Source organism: Etheostoma cragini, chromosome 20 (assembly GCF_013103735.1).
Source record: "Etheostoma cragini isolate CJK2018 chromosome 20, CSU_Ecrag_1.0, whole genome shotgun sequence".
Classification (NCBI taxonomy): Eukaryota; Metazoa; Chordata; class Actinopteri; order Perciformes; family Percidae; genus Etheostoma; species Etheostoma cragini.
The window spans coordinates 8,139,574-8,163,567 of record NC_048426.1 but is presented as its reverse complement, the minus strand read 5'-3'; the positions used below and the strand labels follow the sequence as shown (position 1 = coordinate 8,163,567).

At 40.8% G+C, this 23,994-nt stretch overlaps 3 protein-coding genes across 4 annotated transcripts in view; all 3 read left to right on the top strand.

The window, feature by feature from the left end:
• The first annotated feature begins 304 nt into the window (after positions 1-304).
• On the top strand, positions 305-10,394 carry LOC117936007 (traf2 and NCK-interacting protein kinase-like). Its single transcript, XM_034858709.1, has 10 exons — positions 305-432; positions 584-754; positions 862-1,005; positions 1,526-1,660; positions 2,481-2,581; positions 3,579-3,728; positions 4,586-4,603; positions 5,704-5,863; positions 6,574-6,713; positions 7,722-10,394. The coding sequence occupies exons 2-10, from the start codon at positions 586-588 to the stop codon at positions 7,803-7,805; spliced, it is 1,101 nt and encodes a 366-aa protein (XP_034714600.1). The 5' UTR covers positions 305-432; positions 584-585; the 3' UTR covers positions 7,806-10,394.
• Positions 10,395-10,870: 476 nt separating this feature from the next.
• On the top strand, positions 10,871-19,240 carry slc2a2 (solute carrier family 2 member 2). The gene is made up of 12 exons (XM_034858708.1): positions 10,871-11,014; positions 11,675-11,770; positions 13,828-14,036; positions 14,309-14,433; positions 14,690-14,805; positions 14,905-15,067; positions 15,987-16,093; positions 17,168-17,248; positions 17,592-17,696; positions 18,041-18,142; positions 18,359-18,562; positions 18,655-19,240. The coding sequence occupies exons 1-12, from the start codon at positions 11,000-11,002 to the stop codon at positions 18,856-18,858; spliced, it is 1,527 nt and encodes a 508-aa protein (XP_034714599.1). The 5' UTR covers positions 10,871-10,999; the 3' UTR covers positions 18,859-19,240.
• Positions 19,241-21,736: 2,496 nt separating this feature from the next.
• The window catches only part of eif5a2 (eukaryotic translation initiation factor 5A2), a 7,373-nt gene continuing 5,115 nt past the window's right edge, over positions 21,737-23,994 (top strand). The window contains exons 1-3 of one of the 2 annotated variants that reach the window (XM_034858711.1): positions 21,737-21,841; positions 23,071-23,243; positions 23,376-23,480. In XM_034858711.1, coding sequence (XP_034714602.1) covers positions 23,082-23,243; positions 23,376-23,480 — 267 coding nt within the window. In that variant the 5' untranslated portion in view covers positions 21,737-21,841; positions 23,071-23,081. Of the gene's footprint in view, positions 21,842-22,087; positions 22,116-23,070; positions 23,244-23,375; positions 23,481-23,994 lie in introns of those variants that run through there. The other variant, XM_034858710.1, reaches the window with a different exon arrangement.

The following is a 23,994-nucleotide window of genomic DNA, read 5'->3' as shown; positions in this document are numbered from 1 at the left end:
CACACACACACACACACACACACACACACACACACACACACACACACACACACACACACACACACACACACAATTTAACATCTAAGTATTAAATTATGTTAACAATTTACAAATTCATTGTACAAATCTGTATAAATAATATATTTCATTTTTGACTTCTCTTGCTTTCTTTCCAGCTCAGATAATAGCTGATTAAAGCTTTATTCACACAATTGCGTAATAAATTTGTTATATTTGTCAAAACCAAAAGTATGCAATACTAAATTGTCCTTGGTATAAATTCAAGCAACTCTGGTTAGTTTGTTAATTTCGGGTGTTCTGTTTTACAGTTCGGTCTGGGCGGATCCAAAGCGTCCTTCACCCCATTTGTTGACCCACGTGTCTATCAAACCTCCCCAAGTGAAAACGACGACGACGACAACTCCGCGGAAGGTAAAAAAAACCAAAAGCAAAGAAAGCTGTGGCCACACGTTTTACTGTACATATTCAGTAATATTTTTTTTACCTGCTCAATGTCCAAAAACTCCAACCAGTGATATAATTCTTTGTTTCGTCATCTGTCTTTTCTTCTATGGCATCCCAGCCATGTTTGCTAATGAACTGCTGAGGCAGGAGCAGGCCAGACTGAACGAAGCCAGAAAGATCTCTGTGGTCAACGTCAACCCGACCAACATCAGACCCCACAGCGACACCCCAGAGATCCGCAAATACAAGAAACGCTTCAACTCTGAGATCCTGTGTGCTGCACTCTGGGGTAGGAGGGAACATCTTTCATCTCCCTTTTAAAAAACAAAAACATTAGAATTGTCCTGAATGTCCAAATCTGTTCTGTTTCTGACTCTTGGGTGTATGTATGTTCAGGTGTGAATCTGCTGGTGGGGACAGAGAATGGTCTTATGCTGCTTGACAGAAGCGGACAGGGAAAAGTCTATAACCTGATCACCAGGCGGCGCTTCCTTCAGATGGACGTGCTTGAGGGGCTCAATGTGCTAGTCACCATATCTGGTAGGACTAACGCACACACACTCACAAAACACGCACATTCTGAAGTGCATGGTCATACACACACACACCCTTCTCCAGAGTATTTGACCGCGGATTATGGCTCATATCATAAAATGTGCATATGAAGTACATTTCAGTTGCTTCCTGTTAAGGAAGGTCCTGAAAAGTTGTGTTGCTATCTCATCTCTACATTTGGATAGTTTGGTGTTGTGCCCCCAATGCACCTTATGTGTTTTTAGACGTTGATAGATAGATTTTTTTTATTCTCTTAAAGATTAATGAACTGCATGCATTAGGTAAATAGTCGCAAGGGTTGCATTGAAAGCAAAATAAAGTAATATTGGGAGACTATTTAATTCCTCTCAAAGAATAAATCCACATCATCTAGGTCAGTCGCAATTACCAGGTAACGGGCCATTGTTTGGGCTGCGTACAGCTGAATAGGTTTGGGGGTTTTGGGACTTGCTTCCTGTATATTCAATGTCATTTCTCTTTCTCCCTCTGTCCCTCCTTTTCTCAGGGAAAAAGAATAAGTTGCGTGTCTACTATTTGTCCTGGCTGAGGAACAGAATATTACACAACGACCCAGAAGTAGAGAAAAAACAGGGTTGGATTACAGTTGGGGAACTGGAGGGCTGTGTGCATTATAAAGTTGGTAAGGATCTGTATATGTGTACATGAATGAATACATTAATTTGGATTACACGTGCAAAGGCTGATATTTAGGATAGATTCTGACTTGGCCTGAGCTGAAATTTTCTAAACAGCTGAGGATGTGTAAAATTGTACATACAGGTAAATGCATCTTGTCTTTGCTACCACTTAGTCAGATTGTTGCCAAATAGATAGTGTTGTGTTCTTAAGCTTCATAGACATATTTATTTATTAATTTTTTGTTATGTTTCCTTCACATCAAATGCACGATATTTAGACCAGTAAGGAAAGCGGGGGCAGGGTTTATGATAAATGCGTTCCTAATGTTAAAAAAGATGTTAGATGTATTATCTTCTTAATATATCAAATCTTATGTACATCAGGTCAGAATGTCAAAATATTAAAGGTGCTGTAAGCGATGTCACGCGTGTTTTAGGCTACAGTTGTTGTTACAAACATCTCCTCACTATCCACGAGCTGCCTGTCCCCAGAACACACTGTAAAAAAACCGCGGTCTCTGTAGACAGTACAGGGTCTACAACCGGCAACAAGAACAAACTGGGCCCACCTGCGCCAAGAAGCATACACACACAGGGTTTCAGCGTTCCGGCCAGTAGCCGACAAGAAGGATTTGGGGGTGGGGTTGGGGGGGTTAGTGCGCGGAATCACAGAAGGGAGGAGGGAGGGGCAAGCTAGTCTTGTTTTTTTTAAAACACTTTGAACGTCAAGAAGAAGTAACGTCACCCGACATCGCTTAGAGCACCTTTAAGGTTCAGCTGTTCATGTCTGTCACTGTGTAAGTGTCTTTGTCCTGTTTCCAGTCAAATATGAGAGGATTAAGTTCCTGGTGATTGCTCTGAAGAACTCTGTGGAAATCTATGCCTGGGCTCCCAAACCCTACCACAAGTTCATGGCCTTTAAGGTACACAAGCACAAACATGCGCAACTATTTTATATCAATGGACGTCCAAAACATTCAAGCCACTGCCAAAAGAGTCTATACAAAGCCAATGAAGACTATCAGCTCCAGAAACCTCTCTATGTATTTCTCAGCATGGCTATGTTTATAAAACGATGTAGTCCGGTGACTTTTAATGACCTCTTCTGAAGAGTCCATCGTGTTTTTTTTTAATGCTCCGCGTACTCCTTGGCTACTAGCAGATGCGTTGAAGAGGGGTGTGGGCCGTGCAATTACAGAAGGCTTGCGTCCTGTGGACATGCCAACAGTTGTCATCACTCAGAATAAGTGCTGTCAAACCATTAAAATATTTAATTGCGATTAATCGCATTAATGTTGTAGTTAAGTCGCAATTAATCGCACATTTTTATCTATTCGAAAAATCCCTTTTTTTTTTCATCCAATTATTTTTTTCAAATCTTTATGCTCTGATCAACATGGAAAATGTGGATCAGAAAACAACATTGGTATATGGCCTACTGTAGTGTTTTCACACGTAACATTCTCACTTGGAGCAGTCATTCACACTCTCTTTTATAATCTCTCACACAATCTAACACTGACCTTCCGCTTTCTTTGTGTTGTAATTTTAAACTCCGGTGGATTTCTGAGGACTATGGTTACCTGCTCCACAGATCTCTGCAGGGGAAATTGAGACAGCTTTGCGACAGCTAGCTGGACTATCTTTCCAATGTGAATTTTTGCAAAAAACAACTTTTGAACGTACCTGTTCCACCAAAACAAGCTCCTTCCCAAGGCTATTTTGCAGCGGCACCGTGGCTCTGTGCGGTGCTTAGCAGAAACCAGTGCCCGCTGTGTGGACCAGCCAGACCCTCCTCCGCACATCTGTGGAGGAAGGTCTGGCATACATGTATATACATGTATAGATACACTTTCACTGGATCTCACGTTTTCCTACTTTTTCTCTTTGTCTGTCTATCTCTTCCCCTCTCTTTTTCAGTCATTCACGGAGTTGCAGCATCGTCCCCAGCTGGTTGACCTGACGGTGGAGGAAGGGCAGAGGTTAAAGGTCATCTATGGCTCCAGCGTTGGCTTCCATGTCATCGACGTGGACTCGGGCAACCCTTACGACATCTACATCCCTTCGCATGTAAGTGCTGAGTGTATATCTTAAATAAACGTGTTTTCTGAATAACGCTCTGTCAAGACACACACACACAAATGAATGGCCCTGAAGGATACCAGTATTTTTTCAACCATTCTCACTGTATTACCTGCTGATGTCCTCCTGTGCCAAGGTGAACACTGACACACACACTGTCCCACGAGGATCGGCTTCTAGAAATACAATTACTTTTTCCTGACACGTTACCTCTTTGATTGATTTACTGTCGTGCAAGTAAAAGATGGATGTGGGTGCTCGATTGGTTTATCAGATACCTTTGTTGCTAAATATGATGCATTAAGCTGTTAAGTACACAGCATGAAGCTCAAATTACTAAGCTTTTACAGGAATGTAAGTAGTAGTAAGTAGTCCTTGTATTCTTGTATTCTTTTAGCATACTTGTTTTTTTTCATTGGCAGTATGCATTCGGTTATAAATTCTAGTCACTCATTCACTCATGGAAGCTAGGTACACCATCAGTAGATGTCCATGTGCGTGCTTGAATGTAAATCAGTTTTGATACTTGCATGCAGATTAGTTTGGTCCGCGGTGGCTTAACTAATCGCATGCTCTTATCCGAATCAAGTTCAAGCACAGTTCAGTCAATCTCTTGATTTAGTGGCGACATTTCAATAAATATAAACCCACTGAATACAGATGTTAGAATATGCAATTGTAGACAGTGTTCAATTGAGCCCACGCTTTACAGTGAGGGCCCCACAAGACTATTACAGGCTATTATTACTACAGAATATTCCACTTGAGGTACTTGTCTTTTTTGCGATTTTTGCCTTTAATCCATGCTTCCCTTTTCTCTCCTTCCCTGCCAACTTCTCTTCCAGTGTGCCAAACAGATGAAGGTGACATCCTGCCATCCTCCCTTTAGACTAGCTCAATAGATCTTTAGTAGAACCCCATAGTTGATACACAGATGTGCTACGTGTGTCTATGTGCAGTACACTTCATTAGAGTAGAGATTAATGGACGATTTAGGGTAGAAACCGGTTGCATGAACAAATTCATCTTACCCACAGGAGACATCGAAAGGTTGTGAAAAGATCTATACTACTATACTACCAGTGAAATGTTAAAGCATGCTGGAGTCCCAACACAAAAATGCTGAATTAATAATTATTAATCCTAATTCCACAAATATTCATTAGATTCATTAGCATTACTTTCATTTGACCTGCAATTTCATTCAATGCAATATTCCAAAAACTGCATTTGATTTACCAATCAACAACACCACAGTACAATGTACTCCGGGTGGTCTTGTTAGGTTCCAGTTCTGAGGTTTACATCTCGATACAATGTGTAAGTTGCTTCCTTAATGTGGTCAGAGTAAGCAGAATGGCACCATGTGCGTTCTCTTTTTAAAAAGGTCCAGTGTACATGCAGTTTCCCGTGGGCTCAGATGAGTTTTTTTCATCCCGTTATCACTCACTCATTTTACCGATATGATCTGTTGTTGTGCTCCTGAAGTGTTGTTTTGAGTCACACCTCCGGAGAGCCTGTTGTCCTGGCACAAATAATGGGGTATATTCTCTGGGGTACACTTTGGGTAAAGTGCACAGATTCAAGTGTCTCATGTCTGTGTGTGGTACTGTTCCCAACTCTCCTGATACTGTTTCTCTTAAGTAAGGTCAAAGGAAAGTGGAATAGTTTGTCCCTTCTCTTATAATACAGAACAAGGCTTCTCAGACAACAAGCCAAAGTCGGAACCTCTTGATGCCCTGACGCCCCTGAAATTTGGCAGCCTTGTCAATGTCCACAAAATTGCTCTTTAGAGGATTAAAGTATGCCAGTCGGTCCAGCAACAAAAGAAAAGCCAGAAACAGCTAAAGTCTATTGCATTACATGCCCATGATGAAACCTCTGTACTATGTTAATCTACTGTAGATTATAATTACATTTGACAGATATAATAAAAAGCCTCACGCGTGTGTGTTTGCGATAGATCCAGAGCCAGGTGACGCCCCATGCCATCGTGGTGCTCCCCAAGACTGATGGGATGGAGATGCTGCTGTGTTACGAAGACGAGGGCGTCTACGTCAACACATACGGGCGAATCACCAAGGACGTGGTGCTACAGTGGGGAGAGATGCCTACCTCTGTTGGTACGTCCCACTTACACGACTGTTTCTGTTTATTGGGTTTAAATGGATTTGTACACTGGAGTCATTAAAACATAAACTCAGTTCAAAGATTTAAAAGGTTTAAATAACTACAGTGGAATATGCTATTGTGTGTGTGTGTGTGTGTTGCAATGCAGAGGAAAAGTGTAGGGAATTCTCTGGTAACTGATCTTATGGGGGTTCATTGGAGGTTTAATTGCATTTGGAAATCAGTTTACAACATCGGCCTTCACATAAAGGCCTCCAGAGCTGCTTAGATGGAGCAAGGATAAGGAAAGACGGGGGAGCGAGGGTAAAGATTTGAGAAAGATTAAAAAAAAAAAAAACATGTATAGAGCTTATTGATGATCAATAGTCAATGTACAAGGGAAAGTGAGGGTGTAAAACACATGGAAAGAAAGCGAGATGGAGCAACCAAGAGCTTGAAAGTCCAACAAAGTGATGTGTACAGGCATGTGCTGTATGTATGAGCACTCTTTCCATAGTAAAGTATTTTACTGCCATCATGTGGCAGCCAGTGGTTTAACACTTTTAAAGCATCCACTAGGCTATTGCTAATGAATCTGGATTCTGCATTGGTTTATGGTTTGTTCTAATGGTATGTTATATATCATTGAGTTGTAAACTCAGTGATATAGAAATAGATGCATTTATTTATTTTATTTCATTCTCTTGTGATTTCTCTTTTCCAGCCTATATCCACTCGAATCAGATTATGGGCTGGGGTGAGAAAGCCATAGAGATCCGCTCTGTGGAGACGGGTCATCTGGATGGAGTCTTTATGCATAAGAGAGCCCAGAGACTCAAATTCCTTTGTGAGAGGAATGACAAGGTAACAAAATAAAATTTAAAACAGATACACACACATACACTCCCTGAGTTCTCTTATCTGTTGCTTATAAAGGATTGGAGTACAATAACATCAACATTTAGAACAATACTTGACCTGGTCCTGCTGTCTCCAGTGGAGTGCTCTTGATAAGAGCATGTACTGTATGTGTCACAAAATATTAATAAAGTGCATAAACGCAAGAAGGTATGATTTGCCTAGATCTCACACCCTCACAAGTCCCTTGGAACCAAAAAGTAAACTTTTAATAACATGTCAGGTTACACATTTTCAAGTTCAGATAAAGTAGGAGGAGCTGTCCATTAAGTTTAAGTTTTTAATGGGGAGTATATTAAAGGCTCTGGAACAGCCTGCCCGAGGAAATCAGGTCAGCTGAGTCAGTGAACTCTTTTAAGTCTCTTCTTAAAACATACTTTTGTATGAGAGCCTTTCCCGATCTTATTTGACTTTATTGTATCCCTTTTTATTTATTTTTATTTGAAAAATTTTATATTTAGCTGTAGTTTAGTCTTTCAATGTGTTCATGCTTTTGTCTTTTTGTATTATTGTGTCTTAGATATTATTGTCTTTACACTTGTTAAAGCACTTTGTAACATGTTTTGAAAAGTGCTCTACAAATAAAGATTATTATTGTTATTATTATTACATACAACACCAAATATGACACCAGATGTAAGCACAGAAACAAAAATAAATGCTTTAAATGCAACAAAATAGATCACACCGGAAGGGCACATCCGCAGTGTCAGTAAAAGCTGACTCTCACGAAGCACTTATAAATTGAGATGCATGAACATGATAGCCTTAATTTATTACAGATAACACAATGTCTAATATTCTCTCTGTCTCTCTCTCTCTCTCTCTCTCTCTCTCTCTCTCTCTCTCTCTCTCTCTCTCTCTCTCTCTCTCTCTCTCTCTCTCTGTCTCTGTCTCTCTCTCTCTCTCTCTCTCTCTCTCTCTCTCTCTCTGTCTCTGTCTCTCTGTGTGTAGGTATTCTTTGCATCAGTGCGTTCGGGAGGTAGCAGCCAAGTTTTCTTCATGACCCTCAACAGAAACTCTATGATGAACTGGTGATGGCTCTTCCCACTGTCCACTCTGCCTCGCTCTCCCATTGGCCCGCCCGGCGACTAACCTTGGTCTACGCCACATCTGACAAACACTCCAGATTGACCGAGAGGCCACGAGTTAACTCTTTTACAGGAGAGACTAAAAACATGTAGAGGAAGAAGAAAAAACAAAAAAGAAGCTATCGTAGATAAAAACAACAAAGACCTGTTCTGAATGAAGAGATATTTTCCCCTAGATCACGTTGTTGGGTCATGAAGAAGCCATCGTTACTCAACTGACTGACAAACTGGTGCCACTGACGATGAACATTCCCTTCTTCTGTCCCTGTCTGTAGCTGTTTACCCGCTCAGTTTGTCTCCTCTCTCCTTACAGACCAGTGCATTCAAGTGTTCAACAGTTGTAGTAATACACTTTACACCCGCTTCTTTCTCTCCCTCCCCTCTTTATCCTCGATACCTTCCCTCCTTCCTGGTAGATGTAGTCAAGTGAGTCAATTGTTTTACACCCAATTTCTCTATTTTCCCCACTTCCTATCTGCCATGTGTGGGCTCATTCCCGGAGAACGTACACCTCAGAGGTCGGAGGAATGGAAGAATAAGATTCAATATAAATTCAAATAAATACTTCTGAATATGAGGGCACCCGGGGGATGACAAACTTGCTCCGGATGTCGGCGGTGAAAGCAGACAGCCTGATTGATTTTCTTTCTCCTCTGTCACTCCCCTCCTCCTCCCCTCCTCCTCCTCCTCCCCCTCACCATCTTTTCGGGGCCATGAGTAAACTGAACTGTGATTTAGTGTTCGATCGCATTTCGCTAATAGAGATGCGATGAGACAATCTGCTGTCGTAGTCGGGTTGTCACAGTATGCAAAGATGATGTCTGTGTCGTCCCTTTAAAATTAAGTCACTAGTTCATCCTCTTTCCCTCCTTCTGTCATCCCCCCCCATCATCATCCCAATCATCTCCCTATTCACACTCTTTTACGTCTTTAAACTCTGACGGTGCTGCATCACGTATACTGTAGTATTGAATGAACTATGAGAGCGTTCATTCTTTATACTTTTGTTCTTCTCTTTTTCTGTGGCTGAGTCAGTCTTTGTGACAAAATGTACAGCACATCTGTGTCTCTGAAGTGTGTGTGTATGCGTGTGTGTGTGTGTGTGCGCGTGCGTGCGAGCTTGATGTTGAAATGATTACCATTCAAATCAAAAGTTTAAATCAAAGTAGGACATTGAAATCAATGGCCAGAAAAAAGAGTAATTTAGTCTGTGCGTGAACCTTTACCTGAATGCGATCAAAGCCACACTGAGTTTGTTTAAATGCAGATTTATGATGTTATCTTCTTAGTGTGAAGTTTATGAGTTGACGTGTCTGAACACTGAGCATTTAAAGATAGGCAATATTAGTTGTTGATTTGTTGGGAGTGTTCTTTTCTTTCTCTGTTTCTTTAACAAAGTAGTGGCGATTCACAAATGCAACCTTGCCGCTGTGGGGAATATTTAGATTCTTATCCTGAACACAACCTCAACAGGATATGAGCTACGATCCCAAATACTGTGTGCATGGGATAGCACTAATTGTTAAAAAGCTGTCCTTTTGAATCCTTCTCCTCCCTGATTGGTTCTTCTGGTTGTGGCTCCTAACTGTTTGTACTGGTCCTAGCATGATGTAAGCAAAAACAAAAATGGAAGCCAAAAGATTCTCGCTCACGCTATAGTTAAGAAATGCCTATGCGGTTAATTTACACTGGTTTTTGTGTGTGTTATTGTTAAATTTAACACATTACTGATGATATTTTTGTCTCTTCTAACGGAGATGCACATTGACACATTTAAGACTTGTTTTGTTTGTTTTTTATTTTAATGAGTAACAGAGTATGGTATGATAAAACCATGCAATTTCTTTTTAAATGCTTAGTACAGGTCAATCATTAATACATACTGTATTCAATTTATAACACTATTGAGGGTGGACTAGTTCATGCATACTCATCCACATTGGAGAGCACTGTAATGCAGGTGGGTCTTTTTTTTCTGGTGGGTATACAGCGGGTTAGACCTGCCATGCTGGCCTGTGGTTAACAAACGTTAAGTTGACACAAAAAATGGACACATTCCCAAATGATGTAATTATCAACATACATCTTTTTTTTAATATGCAGTTTTCAAAACAGGAGATTTTTCACATCCACACAGTAGCTGCTCCTGTGCAGCTGCAAGTGAGGTTCACCAATCTCTGTTAGAGGCAGCAGGCTAACGTTTTAGCAATAAGAGCCGAGCTGAAGAAAACCACTGTCTTCCTTGTGTGTGCACGCATGCATCTGTGTGTATGATTAATGAGCAAAGTGTGAATGGGGCATTATAATTATAACTATTATGTTTGTCTACCACGGAATTCACTCTTACCATTGGAAAAGGCTGATGGTCATTACACTGAGGACTCTCCTTTCAAAGACAAAACCACTGTATTCTTTATTCTGTTTATTTCTTGCTATCTTTATTTTGGAAGAGCATTACTAATGTCCTGTTTTGGGATTTATTTGTTTTGTAAAAGAGATGCTGTAAGAGAGAAATAAATTAAACTAGAGCATTATGCTTCTGGAGTTATGTGTTTTTTTTGTGTGTGGATGTGTTGGTGTCTATTTTTGTTAAGTGTGCACATTTTATCAGTTTCGACCCTCAGACTTTGTCCATATCAAGTATATCATTAACTCTGTGTGTGTCTCTGTCTGTGTGTGTGTGTGTGTTAGATGTCGAAATGTCAATATTACTATAAAAAGAGAGCCAACTTTGAAACTGCACAGCAACATTTACTAAGTGGCAGTATCTGAGCATCCCATTATTAATTGCTACAGACAATATATTATTTGATATTGTCCATAATGTACCAGCAAGAAACACCACACACCTGAAGCCAGTGTTTTCCAAAAATTGAATCTAGACTCACTGTTTGGTCAACATGATTATCATTTTCTAGCTTCCCTCCAATAGTTGTGTGTGTGTGTGTGTGCGGGTGACCGTGTTGGTGCAAAAACAGACCTCTGCTCGGCTCCATTTATGTGTATAAGTACTATCTTCGATGTAGATCTGCTTGTGTGTGTGTACACGTGTTTGTCGATTGGTGAGTGGACACAGCGTGATCGAGCCTAATAGCCTTCACTGATCATTACCAACCTCCTGGCTGACACTTTAGACCCATCATGGAGTCGGGAAAGGTAAGATAAGTCTTCGCAAATACATTCATTACATGCTTTTCAGGAAATGGTTATATACTCTATCCTTTCCATTCTAAATCATGTAAGCACTATTTTCAAAGTGGTGGCTTGACACTTTATTGCTGATATTTGAAGCTTTGGGTTACATTTAGGAATCAGACCTGAAGGAAGAACCGGCTCTTCCATTGTCACTGTGTTCTGTGTTTGCATGGCAATAACTCAACTTGACCATAACGAGCTTTTTGTTGTTGTCTTTGCTGTTCTGTTATTTAAATGTGTCTAAATGATGGTTATTATCCACTGTTATAATTCACTTTACCACAAGTTGCCCCTTTGAGGACATAGATTTCTAAAGTTTAAAGCACTGTTATTCAGGAGATTGAAATTAATCAATTTATTATATATCTGCAACAATGGGTTCAAACATATTTATAGCACATGCAACGGGTTTCATTTAAGCATTAATTTGCAACTTCTGCATGTAAGCATTCTTTTTTCTACATTTCTACGTGTATACTTATATTTGTGACTGTGTACCATGCTAGTACAGCTGAGTGGCTCATGTTCTTCCTTGAGTGCGTGTGCATGCTAGATTGTGTGTTTGTGCATGCATTCATGTGTGTCAGACATTATCTAAATGATTACTTTTCACTCCTGCAGCAGCTCACAGGTACATTAGCCCTGGCTGTGTTTGCAGCAGCTCTGGGGTCCTTGCAGTATGGCTACAGTCTCGGAGTCATCAACGCACCCCAGAAGGTATTTGCTCTACTTTAACAAAGGCTTCGCTCACACACTGGACCATCTTAACTGCCTCAGCATACTGATTTTTGCATGCAAATTAGCTTGTCCGAATAAGCTTACTCCACCCTATGACCTTTTACCCTGGAAGACAAGTGTAAGTACTCTGTATACACTTTCTGCAGCACTGGAGATAATGGAATACTGTGAGAGATCAAAGAACAGACTCACCTTTTCTCAGTGTCTAACGCAACAAATTTCCCCCAATGATGAATGGGACTTTGAGACTATCCCGTCCAGCATTGGTCATGAAGTTGTTGGCCCCACGGTGGACTACATCTCGAACGGCAGCTTTGGCAGACAAGACACATGCTTCCCTCTATGTTGACATCCATTTCTGGCGTAGCATCAGACAATTAAAGCAATTACCCTTATGTGGATATTGTTCAGGACAGAGAGCACACGGCAGATCTATTATCTAGCTGATGTTCACGCATTTTCTTTTTAATTCAAAGGTTGTGATCTTGTTAGGCCAAAATATGCCACAAACCCTCCTCATGCACCCATTGCAAATTGTCTTCATTCTTTTCATATCAGCTTTGGTTCCCCTCCAACATTCAGAGCTTTATATCAGGGTAAACTTTCATCTTTATCTGTTAAATAGATGGACCTTTGTTTTAAGGCTGCATTGCTTGGAATTGACCGAGCAATAACCCTCATCACTTTCCGTAATCTTGTATTGATATTGTTCTGTATGCTCCTGTCTTCTCTAATACAAAGTAAGTCAAGTTCTCCACCAACTGGAGGTGTTGTATTGATGTACATTGTTTGAGTTTCAGGGGTTCATGGTAAGACCTGTTTGGTTGGCAAATATGTTGAGCTTGAGCTGTTGTTGTAGTTGGTGGCCATGTGGCAAGGGGTGGAATGTCCATGTGCATTTCAAGGCAACTGGATGATTGGTCAAGCCAAATAGAGATTGGGTAAAGTTGACGCTATACTCAAAGAGAAGTTTCTCTTATGAACACGATACCACCGCCACTAAAGTTTAGCCTAGCCAGTAACAAAAAAAAACCTCTGTCGCCCCTTCCCTCTGTGTTACGTTCAATGTGAGTGGGAGACTAAGGCTGAATCCCAATCCTTCCCCTTACCCCTTCCCCTTCCCCTTACCCCTTCGCCTAGCTTTTGCGCGTTCACGCGGGACCTAGTTCTGTCCCAATACCTATTACGGCCTAGGGGAAGGGGATTGACCAAGGGCTGTATGGCCCTTGGAACCTAGTGTGGACGCGACCTCACTTGAAAACACACAGGCATCAATGGCTGCCGATCGACCAGAGAGACACATAAATGTAAGTACTTTCAGCTTTAAATAATTGATTAAAAGGTTATGACAGTCTTGTTTTGTGGTCTGACTCACCTCAGACTCTGCCTAGTTCGCATTCAGAAGACGACGACCGCTTCGGTGCTTAACTGGCTCCGGTCCTTCAGCGTCCCTGACGGACCAGTCCCACTACTCCTTTTCTAGTAGCAATTCCAATTTTTAAAAAGGTGCAAAAGTTTTTAGTGGGGGAAACAAGAAAGTTTTTCAGTCCTTTGTCTGCCAAAGTGTCCTTCAGCTAGCAACCTCTGCCCTGCAACCGTTTGCTTGAGGTCCGGTCTTGTCGACTCACCTCCGGCTGAAGCAACTTTCTCCAAAGTCACAATCCTCCCACACACCTGTGACTAGAGATTACATCAGCACACAATCTCTTCCCCCTCATTTCACTTGATTCCAAGTCAGAGGCATCAGTGCACGAATCAAAGTCAAGTCACAATTCCAGAGAAAGTGACTCAAGTCCGAGTCCAGGACTGCAGTACTGCATGGAAGAATGTTGCATGGATCAAATTTAATTGAACTAACATGGCAAACAAAAGATATTTCTGCTCTCTTTTTCAACTGACATCTAAATGTAATGTTGTTTGATGAATGTCAGAACTAACTAAACATGTTTGTATAGAGATTTTATCAGAATTGATCCACATATGTATGTGTGTGTGTGTGCACATGTTGTGTCTGTTTTTTGCCATTTCTGTCATAGGTCATTGAAAAGCATTACGGCCAGTACATGGGGGTGTGGTCGGAAAGGGTGGCTGTCCTGTCAGAAAACGACACAGACCATAAGAGGTTCTCAGAGCCGGGACAGCACCCTGACGTGATCAAGTATTGGTCCTTGTCTGTGGCCATCTTCTCCATTGGTGGAATGTTTTCCTCCTTCCTAGTAGGATTTGTGGGAGACCTGAGAGGGAGGTGAGAAAGGAAAGATAAAATAATATCAATCGACTGCGTGAAAGCATGAAAATTTGCTGGAAAAGAGGGAACGCCTGAGAAAAATGATGCTGTGTGGAGAATGAGAAGCGTGATGAGAGGAGAGATGTAGGCAAACATTATTTCGAAAAGACTTACAACTTAAACTAGCATCAATATGGAACAATGCCCAGGTGCTTGTGTCTGTTTCTATCATCTGTCTTTCTCTGCATGTCTCTTTGCCACCTTTCTATCTCTTTCTATCTATCTTGCAGGGTAAAGGGCATGTTAATGGTCAATTTTCTGGCTGTAGTTGCCGGACTGCTGATGGGTCTTTGCAAGATGTGGAAACCTCACATCATGGTCATCTCCGGCCGCGCTGTCATGGGCTTTTACTGTGGTACAGTAAAGTACTTGTAGTAACCTTTTAATAATGATTGCGTCATTTATTTCGAAATCCAAATATGTATGGGTTTTGAAAAATGGCAAGTTGTCCTTATCATCACTAGAAATGTTCCCCTTCATGATCTTATTTAAGCTAATTCTTTTTAAGGACATGAACAAGGGTTCCAAAATTGTAGGCAAAAGTATGTCACAATAATATAATATTGTCACATATCCAGATGTTTGAAGTCCTCACAATGTGTGTGTTTCAGGGTTGACATCTGGGCTAGTGCCTATGTACATTGGAGAGATCGCACCCAAAGCTTACAGAGGGGCTCTGGGAACATTACACCAGCTGGCCATAGTCACAGGCATCCTGATCAGCCAGGTGAAATTCACTCACACACACCTGCACAGCGGCATCTTTGCTTGAAGACATACCTGAACCTAAAACCTCAACTGTATGTGTGTTTGTGTGTAAACGCAGGTAATAGGCTTGGACTTTGTATTAGGTAATGATGATATGTGGCCCCTATTGCTTGGTCTGTCTGGAGCTCCGGCAATTTTGCAGTCCCTTTTGCTGCCTCTGTGCCCCGAGAGCCCCCGGTACCTTTACATTATTCTGGGCAAGGACCAAGAGGCTAAAAAGAGTAAGTTAAACCAGCAACACTGTGTCCTCCTCTCTCATTCTCTCTAGTTCTATCTTATTTAAACACTGGCTACAGATACTTTAAAGCAATTGTTCAGCAATTTGGGAAATAAACTTCTAACTTTCTTGGACAGAGCTAAATTAGAAGATCAATTCTCTGTTAACTTAACTTAGCACTAGACTGGAAACAGCCTGGCTCTGTCCAAAGGTTTGACCAACTGCCACTTTGATCATTTGAAAGCCATGATGTCTCTCTCTCATGGCGGGGCCAAATTCTCTGGGTGGGCGAAGCAGAGAAAGGAGAGGTAATCTTGACCTGGAATCGTGCCCCTTATGATGTCATAAGGGTCAAGATTCCAGGATACCCAGGGCTTGGGTTTACACCTATCACCTTTTCTAGCAGCTGGGGGACCACAGGCAGGCTGGGGGAACACATATTAATTTTAAACAAGCTCATGAAGTAAACTTTAATGTCGTCAGACCTTTAATCTACGGAAAACTGCAGCTAAGAGATATTCTGGCAAATTAACACCCGTTGTTTTTTTTTTAGGAGTGAAACCAAGGAGATATATGATAATACGAGATATATCTTGTTTGTTTAGAGGTGCTGGTAACAGATTTGTTACGGACACAGCTACCATGGTTGTTCCCACCTGTTTCCAGTCTTTAAGCTAACCTAAGCTAACTGGCTGCTCGCTGTACCTTCACATCAACTCTCGGCATTAAGCAAATAAGCATTTTTTTTTTCGGAATGCAGAACTGTTAAGTATATTTAACAACACTTTTGTGTACTTTCTGGAAAGTAAAAATGGATCATCATCTTTCCATTATGCTACTGCTACTTGTCTGATCTGAAAACATCTTCCACCATACAAATAAGTCATGTACAACCACTCCATTTGCTCTGTGTTGTGTTGCAGGTCTGTATCGTCTAAAGGGGGCGTATGATGCAACTTTTGATCTGGAAGAGATGAGGAAGGAGAAAGAGGAGGCAGACAGGGAGCCCAGAGTGTCAATCCTTTCTTTGGTACGTCCCTAAATAGAAAGAGTCTCACTTGAAATATATTATCAAAACTTCCTAGTCTTATCTCTTGTGATTTTTACTTTACCTTTTCCATTAACAATTTTGGAGGCAATTGATGTTTGGATTTTAATTAAATAAGGCAGATACACTCTCTTGTCACTATAACTACAGTAGACGACATGAGTTCAGTGTAGCATTCCTCCTCAGGGTGGACCGAGACAATCTGTCAACCGTCCAAAACAGTCATCAACCAAAGTACACTGATGATCTCATGTAATGACTCAATGAAGGTTAATGTTAAATCATTAGTTAAATAAGTCACCAAAGCTCAAACTAAGGCAACTGAGGCAGGATCTGAAAAGATGAGATCTGGAACACGTTCAATAAGATGCAACTAGGGGTGTCACGAATCAATTCATGATCTACCAATTAAAAATCGATTCCAAAAGTCAATTCATAACAGTATATATTTATTTTCGTTTTGTAATGGCTTGTAAACTATTGCATGCGAAAGGTAACTGTGTGTACATATCCTAAATTGTTTTTTTATTGAAAATTGGTTTTGAATCAAAAATCGATTTTGAATCCGATCTTGAGCCTAAAAATCAATATGGAATCGAATCATGACATTTTCTGAACAAACATTTTGACACCAGAGTAACGCAGATGAAGACAAAGGTTTATGCGGTCCTACACCTTATTTATGAGCTCCTACTGTAATTACTATAACAATTCTTTTTACTTAAAATGCGCTTTTTGACTCTGTAAAAACTGTGAAAAGGCTGCAGAGGAAGCCATTCCACCGTGTTCCATGTGTAACCAAAAGATTTCTGTACTCGCAAAACACATTAAAGTATTTTTTTTCATGCAAAATGTGCAAATAATTACAAAAATGATGTTTGACATGGCTCTAGTAGTCACACTGTAGTTCACATACTCCAGTAGTTCAAAATAAAGCAGAAGGACAGGAAAGATAGGACCAGAAATTCCCATCTGGTTAAACAAAAATGAATGTGTACGGTAGTTTTAGAAAACCATTGCAGTGACAACATCTTACTGTTTTATGTTGCCATGAAGATCCGCTCCTCCGTGTACAGACAGCAGCTGGGTGTCGCCCTCATGATGCACCTCTCCCAACAGCTGTCTGGCATCAATGCGGTGAGTGGCAAATTAATTCCAACTTTACAACTCCACACAAAACCTTTTCCTCATCTCATTCAGTTTGCTGCAATTGATCTAACATTTCTGTGATTTTGACATGATAAGATGACAGGGAAATCCTTGTTCCCATGTTGGAGTATACTGTATGTGCACATCAGCAGTATCTGGGTTTTGTTCATGCCCATACAAATGCATAGCAAAATCATAGCAATACATGAGATTTGTTGTAAAATACCACACTTACCAGCCACTCTACCGAAAAAAAGCAAACACACAAACTGCTCCTTTTAAATTTCACTTTTGTAATTATGGAAAATCTATACTACGTTTTGTCTTTAAGATCTTTTATTACTCTACGGATATCTTCACTCGGGCTAGTGTCGGTCAGCCAGTATACGCCACTATAGGAGTCGGGGTCATCAACACTATCTTCACTATGGTGTCTGTGAGTAAATACATTTACATGCATACAGATTCAAACACACAGACGCGTACGCACATGTCATGCACTGGAATTCACTTATGGTTTCTTTACAGACAAACCAGGTACACTTACATTTTTTGTGATGAATTGTTTTTTTAGGATTTTCTTAAAGGGAGCAAGGAAAACAAGAAAAATACAACACATAAAGCATACAAGTATTACAGAGGATACTACATACCACACAGACTTACACACCCATGCACGCACACACACACACACACACACACACACACACACACACTCACAAACACTCTCACACACACAAACAGGTTTATCTGTTTCCTAGAGTGCACTGTATGTTCTAGGTTGCACTGGTGGACAAGGCTGGCAGACGTACACTGACTCTGGTTGGTCTGGGAGGAATGTGCTGCTGTGCAGTTGCCATGACAGTGGGCCTCACATTGCAGGTTTGTTAAATTCAGTGTCACAGCTTTAGTCTATCAGCAACTAGAGCTGAACATTCGTTTACCCATGGGACTGCCCAATTTAACGGCATGGCAAGACAAAAAATGGATATAAGAATGGCATGCAAAATGTTTCTAACTCATTACTCTTTCTCAGGCAGCATTTGAACATTTCAAGTTATACAGAAACTACCCTGACGGATGTGCTCTTCCCATTAGGAGAAATACACATGGATGAGCTACGTCAGCATGTCAGCCATATTCCTCTTTGTGAGTTTCTTTGAAATTGGTCCTGGTCCCATTCCATGGTTCATAGTTGCCGAACTGTTCAGTCAGGGACCTCGGCCCGCGGCCATCGCTCTGGCTGGTTGCTGCAACTGGACCAGCAACTTCATCATAGGCATGACTTTTCCATATATACAGGTAGGCAGAAAAGACACACATACAGTACTGTCATCTCACAAAATCAGACACCCTGTCACTTCTGACTCCTGTCTTTTTTCCCTTTGTTTTAGAAATGGTTGGATTCTTATGTTTTCATCCTGTTTGCCGTGCTGCTTCTCGGTTTCACTGTGTTTATTTATCTTCGGGTCCCTGAGACCAAGGGCAAAAGCTTTGAGGAGATTGCTGCTGTCTTCCAAAAGGGCCGGAAAAAGTCGTCACAGAGCCCCAAGGACACTACTGAACTGCAGCAACTCAAAACAGCCACAGATGCTTGACACAAATGCTATGTATGAGTGGGGTCTATTTGTGTGTGTGTTAAGAGTGTGCAGCCATCTGTCAGTATTTCAAAGGTTTTAAGTATTTATGTACATGTATCCTTGTAGTAGTCTATTCTTATAATTACTTAGTGAATTACGGATTTGTTTTGCACAAGATGACATTTTCATAATGTAAATTGTCCGTTATATGGAGTGGTGCTTACATTGAATCCAAATAAAAACTTTTGTGGTGACCTAAAAGTTAAATTGGCGTCAGTCTCGCATTGCCAGACCCTCCTCCACAGTGCTGCGGAGGAGGGTTTGGCTAGTTCACACAGCATTTTGGGATGGGAGAAAAACGTGCTCTGGTTTATTGGCATTTCTTTAAACCAATCACAATCGTCTTGGGCGGTGCTAAGCGCCGAGCAGAGCCACGGTGACGCTGACAAGTAGCTTCGTAAAGAAAGTTGTTTTGGTGGAACGTGTGTCGTGCAACAGAAAAATCAGATTGGACAGATAGTCTAGCTAGCTGTCTGGATTTCTTCTGCAGTTAACCATAGTTCTCATAAATTGATCAGAGTTTTAAATAACACAGAGAAAGTGGAAGGTAACGGACATCCGGACGAAAATAATGTCATCAGGCAGAATTTCCCTCAGAACGAGAGACATCTCGTAAGTGGAACGTCGTGGGTATGGACTGAAGTGGCGTTTATCATTATGGAATTACATACCTATTGGTTTCTGAAAGCGGTTGCATGTATTTTTGAATTAAGACCCGACTCAGCCGTTTACCTCAGCTCTACTGAGCTTTATAGCGTCTTTTATTGATGTGGTTTGGGTTCACTTCCACTGCTCTCATAGCTTTGTTTTTTGCCACAGCAGCGGGGAGCTGTTTTTATTAAAAAAAACTGCTGTACAATACCTGCCCAGCACCAAACAGAAAACAGACAAAGTCCAAACTATTTTTGGCCACTGCAAAAACACAACTCCAGATGAACATTGCCCTAAGCTTGCTGGATTTTTAAATAGGCAACTGTTGGCTAGGAAATGTGTCACTGTCTTGTTAACAGCTAGTTTTCTGGTGGTTTAGCATAAAAAAATACATTTTAAAAACTAGAACTGTTGAATTAGTGCACCACTATTTGCATCTGCAGACCTTTAAAGAGAAGTATCCCTCTAGTAAGTCTCATGGCGGTTTTCCATGACATGGTACCTGATTGACTCGGCTGGACTCGGCTTAACTCGGCCGCTGTGCCCGTCCTCCTTTTTCCATTGCAGATTACCGCCTCAGGCGAGCGTGGCTGGTCGTCATAGCAGGAAACTGCCGTGACCTAACGTAACACACACACAGAATGTCAAAAGTGTGTTGTTTTTGATTCTCGGTGTGTTGCTAAAGCCAGAAGACACATTTAGTTACAAAAGAAGCTGGAGGCAGTAATAAAAACACTGCTCGATAAACGGCGGGACACCCCCCTCTGTCGCTAGCAATGACGACGCAGTGATTAGTGACGATTCTCTCCGACCAATCAGGAGTCTGCAATTTTCACCAGGTACCAGGGATTTTTTTGGGTAATGGAAAACCGAAAAAGGTGACCAGGTACCATACAGTAAAAAAACGCCATTATAGCAAAATGTTGCTCACCACATCTGGACACTACCTGTTAGTCCACCATTTTCAGTCTTTAGATATAATCATAAGCCTGCCTTTAGTTAAATGTGTGTATTGCAGTCCATCTAGCCCATGTAGGCTGAGTCGTTGGCAGCAGCCTGGGTTTCGAATCAACCCTCTCGTTCTCGTACTGTCTAATAGAAAGGGCAAAGAAAATAATGCTTATTGTTACTTTACTTGGATGTTTGGTATGATGTGTATGTATGTATGAGTTTGACACTCTACGGCTGTTTTCATCTACTGAAAGAGGAGACAGTTTCCACATGCCTGTGTCCAAGGCATGTATGCACAACATTACTTTCTCACATCACAACTATAGTTCTGAAGCCAGTAGCGGTCCAATGTGCAACTAAAAGAATTGTAATGTAGAAATAATGGACTCTAAATGTAGTAGGAGACATCTTGTGTCCAGCAAATACACTTTTGAAACAACAAATCTTTGCATAGTCATGTATTATTAGAAACATATCAGACACAAACTATTTTTCAAGAGTATTTACACTTTATCACAGGTCTGAATGACACCCTTTAAGAAAAGAAAAATGTGTGTTTAACTCCAGTCAAAAGTAGTGCACTGTTTTAGGAACCCCTCATTCTTTTACAGCCAGTGGCTTTTAGAAGATCCACGTAAAGATCAATCAGGGAGAGCATGGAGCAGATGAGCGGCAATGACTGTTTGACCGACACCAGTGGACGGTTAGGCTGCTTTCAGACAGTTCCTTTGTTCATCTTCAACAATAGAAACCAGAGCCCACAGTACAGTATTTTGCATCATCATAGTTATACACATTTATTATATGCAAGTAGTTCTACCGAAATGAGAAAACAGTACCATAAAGGGCCCCCGTTACAATTATATTCACAGTTTTGTGTTCTGGAGGTATGTTAAAAAAACGTTGAAAAAAAGACGTTTTTATGCTTTAAAGAAGAAGAAAAAAAATCATTCTCTTGAAAGAAATGAAAGAAGTCATTTAAAACCACATGATAAGTATAAGCAACTGTAATTATGTCCAATTTCAAAGATGGGAAAAGCATGGAAGAAGTAGGCCTGGCCTATTCACATCCTCTTGAGTAAAAGTAGCAATAACCCACTGTACATAAAACACTCTGCTATAGTTAAAAGTCCTTTAAAATGAACTTGAGTAATAACAAGTATTACCACGAAATGTAGGTAAAGTAGTGTATCATAGGTTTTTTTTTTTAATAAAAAAACAAACATTCCCAAGCCCCTCCCCCTTTCACGCGCCTCTTCCTCTTCGCCTGCACTTCCTGCTGTAGAAAAGCTCTACGCATGCGAAGTGATTCTTCCTATTTGGGGTAGAAAGACACACGGTAAGTAATACGTTGGGGCTTATAACTAAAAAAAAATGGTTTTACATTGGAGCTAACGTTAAGAATCCTATTGTTTTGCGGCATAGAGACGTACTGTATAATACTATGTGGTATTTGTCGTCTTGGGTAGTTAATCGGTAACTTAACGTTGGCTAAGTGAGACAAGGTTTGGTGTGCAATTGAAAGAAGTTTGCAGAACACTTTAGCTAACCGTAGCAACGGTATCATTAACCAGTAGCAATCGGTGTGGATCGTGTTTGCATGTTAATTTACGGTAGCTACCGATGAACAGAAACGAAAAAAGGTGGGAACCTAGAGCTAGCTTAACGTTATATTATGCTTTAGCTAACTAAGCTAACGTTGCCGTGTAAGATGTTTCTCATGTGGCCTAACGTTAGCTGCCACGTTGATGGTGTTTGCTAGCTAGCTAGCTAGCTATTATTCTAACATAAGCTGCCCAACGTTAGTAACTCTAACGCACACTTAACACCTCGTAGATTTCTAAATCATGGCGATTAACTAATGCGGCAGCTAATTATTAACTGACTCGTTGGGTGTTTCCCCCGGACAGTGTGTAGGCCAACGTTAGCTAGCTAGCGTTAGCTAGTTCAAAGGGAATTTGGGATGACAGCAACATGGCGTAGGAAATGCGTAACCTCAGCATTTCATATTAGCTGTTAGCTTTTCGGATAGTTTGCCAGTGACATAGCAATGCTGCTTCACCTTGGATAATTGTCTGTATATTAAATGAGTATGGGAAATGTTAAAATTAAACCTTCTGTGTATCAATATTGTAAAGCTGATACACAGAATGTCTAATCAGAACACATTTATCCAAGATAAATCTTGGGGAAAAAGATTGCGTTACATAGTTACGTCAAACAAAGCACCGAAGAACTTTTAGTTGCAAGTTCCCTCTCAGATTTCAGTTTATTTATTGAAATGCGCTTATGGCCCAACCACTGTTGACTTGCTTTCTGACAGCTGTTCATGGAACGGCAGTAGTCCTAGTTCTGTTACAGCTTAGTGTTACAAAGCTGTGCTCACAAGCCACCACACTATAAGAACAGATTATTCCTCTTTTTATATTTGCACTATTTGTTTATAATATTATTCCACACACATAATTAAAGTGTATTGCTAATGTTGCAATCACAAAACAGTTGTCTGTTAAATGGGTTATTTTTGCTCATTTCTTTATTTTTTTCCTTTTTCTTTTTTTGATATAGAACAGCACATCATGACTGATGTCGATTTCCAAAGTGGGGATTCCGGGGCCTCTTCAACGTACCCACAGCAGTGCTCTGCATTGAGGAAGAATGGCTATGTCATGATTAAAGAGCGTCCCTGTAAGATCGTTGAAATGAGTACCTCCAAGACTGGCAAGCATGGACATGCAAAGGTAAAACTTCCTTATGCATCCTTTTTAAAGTGATGAGCTTTCGAGACTTTTGCGATGTAGCCTGATGTTTCAACCCCCGATGCTTACTTGGCCTTAGGCCAGATCTAATCAGTTATTTATTTTTCTTTTCAGGTTCACCTTGTAGGAATCGACGTCTTTACACAGAAGAAGTTAGAAGATATCTGCCCGTCTACCCATAACATGGATGTCCCAAATGTTACAAGAAAAGATTACCAGGTGAGATGACCATTTTAGATGTCTGTTAGTGTAACCTATGGCCACCAATGACTCTGCAGTATTTGCAGTGTATTCTTGATATTTTGTCAGTTGGTACTGGAAGCTAATTTAAATATCCAATAAATAATATATGTCCATTATCAGGTGTTTTGTAGGGCTCAAAGTATTCTGGCACCGTGCCGGATCTCCGGCGTGCGGCCGTGAGAAAAGTAAATAAAATAAATTGGGAACTTGCATGCGGTTATATATAATGTCCGGTCAATTGATTTCACTTACCAATCATATGAGAGAAACGCAACTCTAACGCAAAGCTTAAATACTCGGGCCTGGTGCTGGATTTCTGGGCAATGACTATTTTAGAAAAAATAAATTTTAAAAAGTCTGCAGGGATTTTTTTTGATGTGCTAGGTTTAACCAATCACCGAACTTCCACCTACCAATGAAACAAGTTACAGCCAATCAGATGCAAAGTAGGGCAAATCTTCGTCAAAAGCGCGCGTGTGTGTGGGGGGGG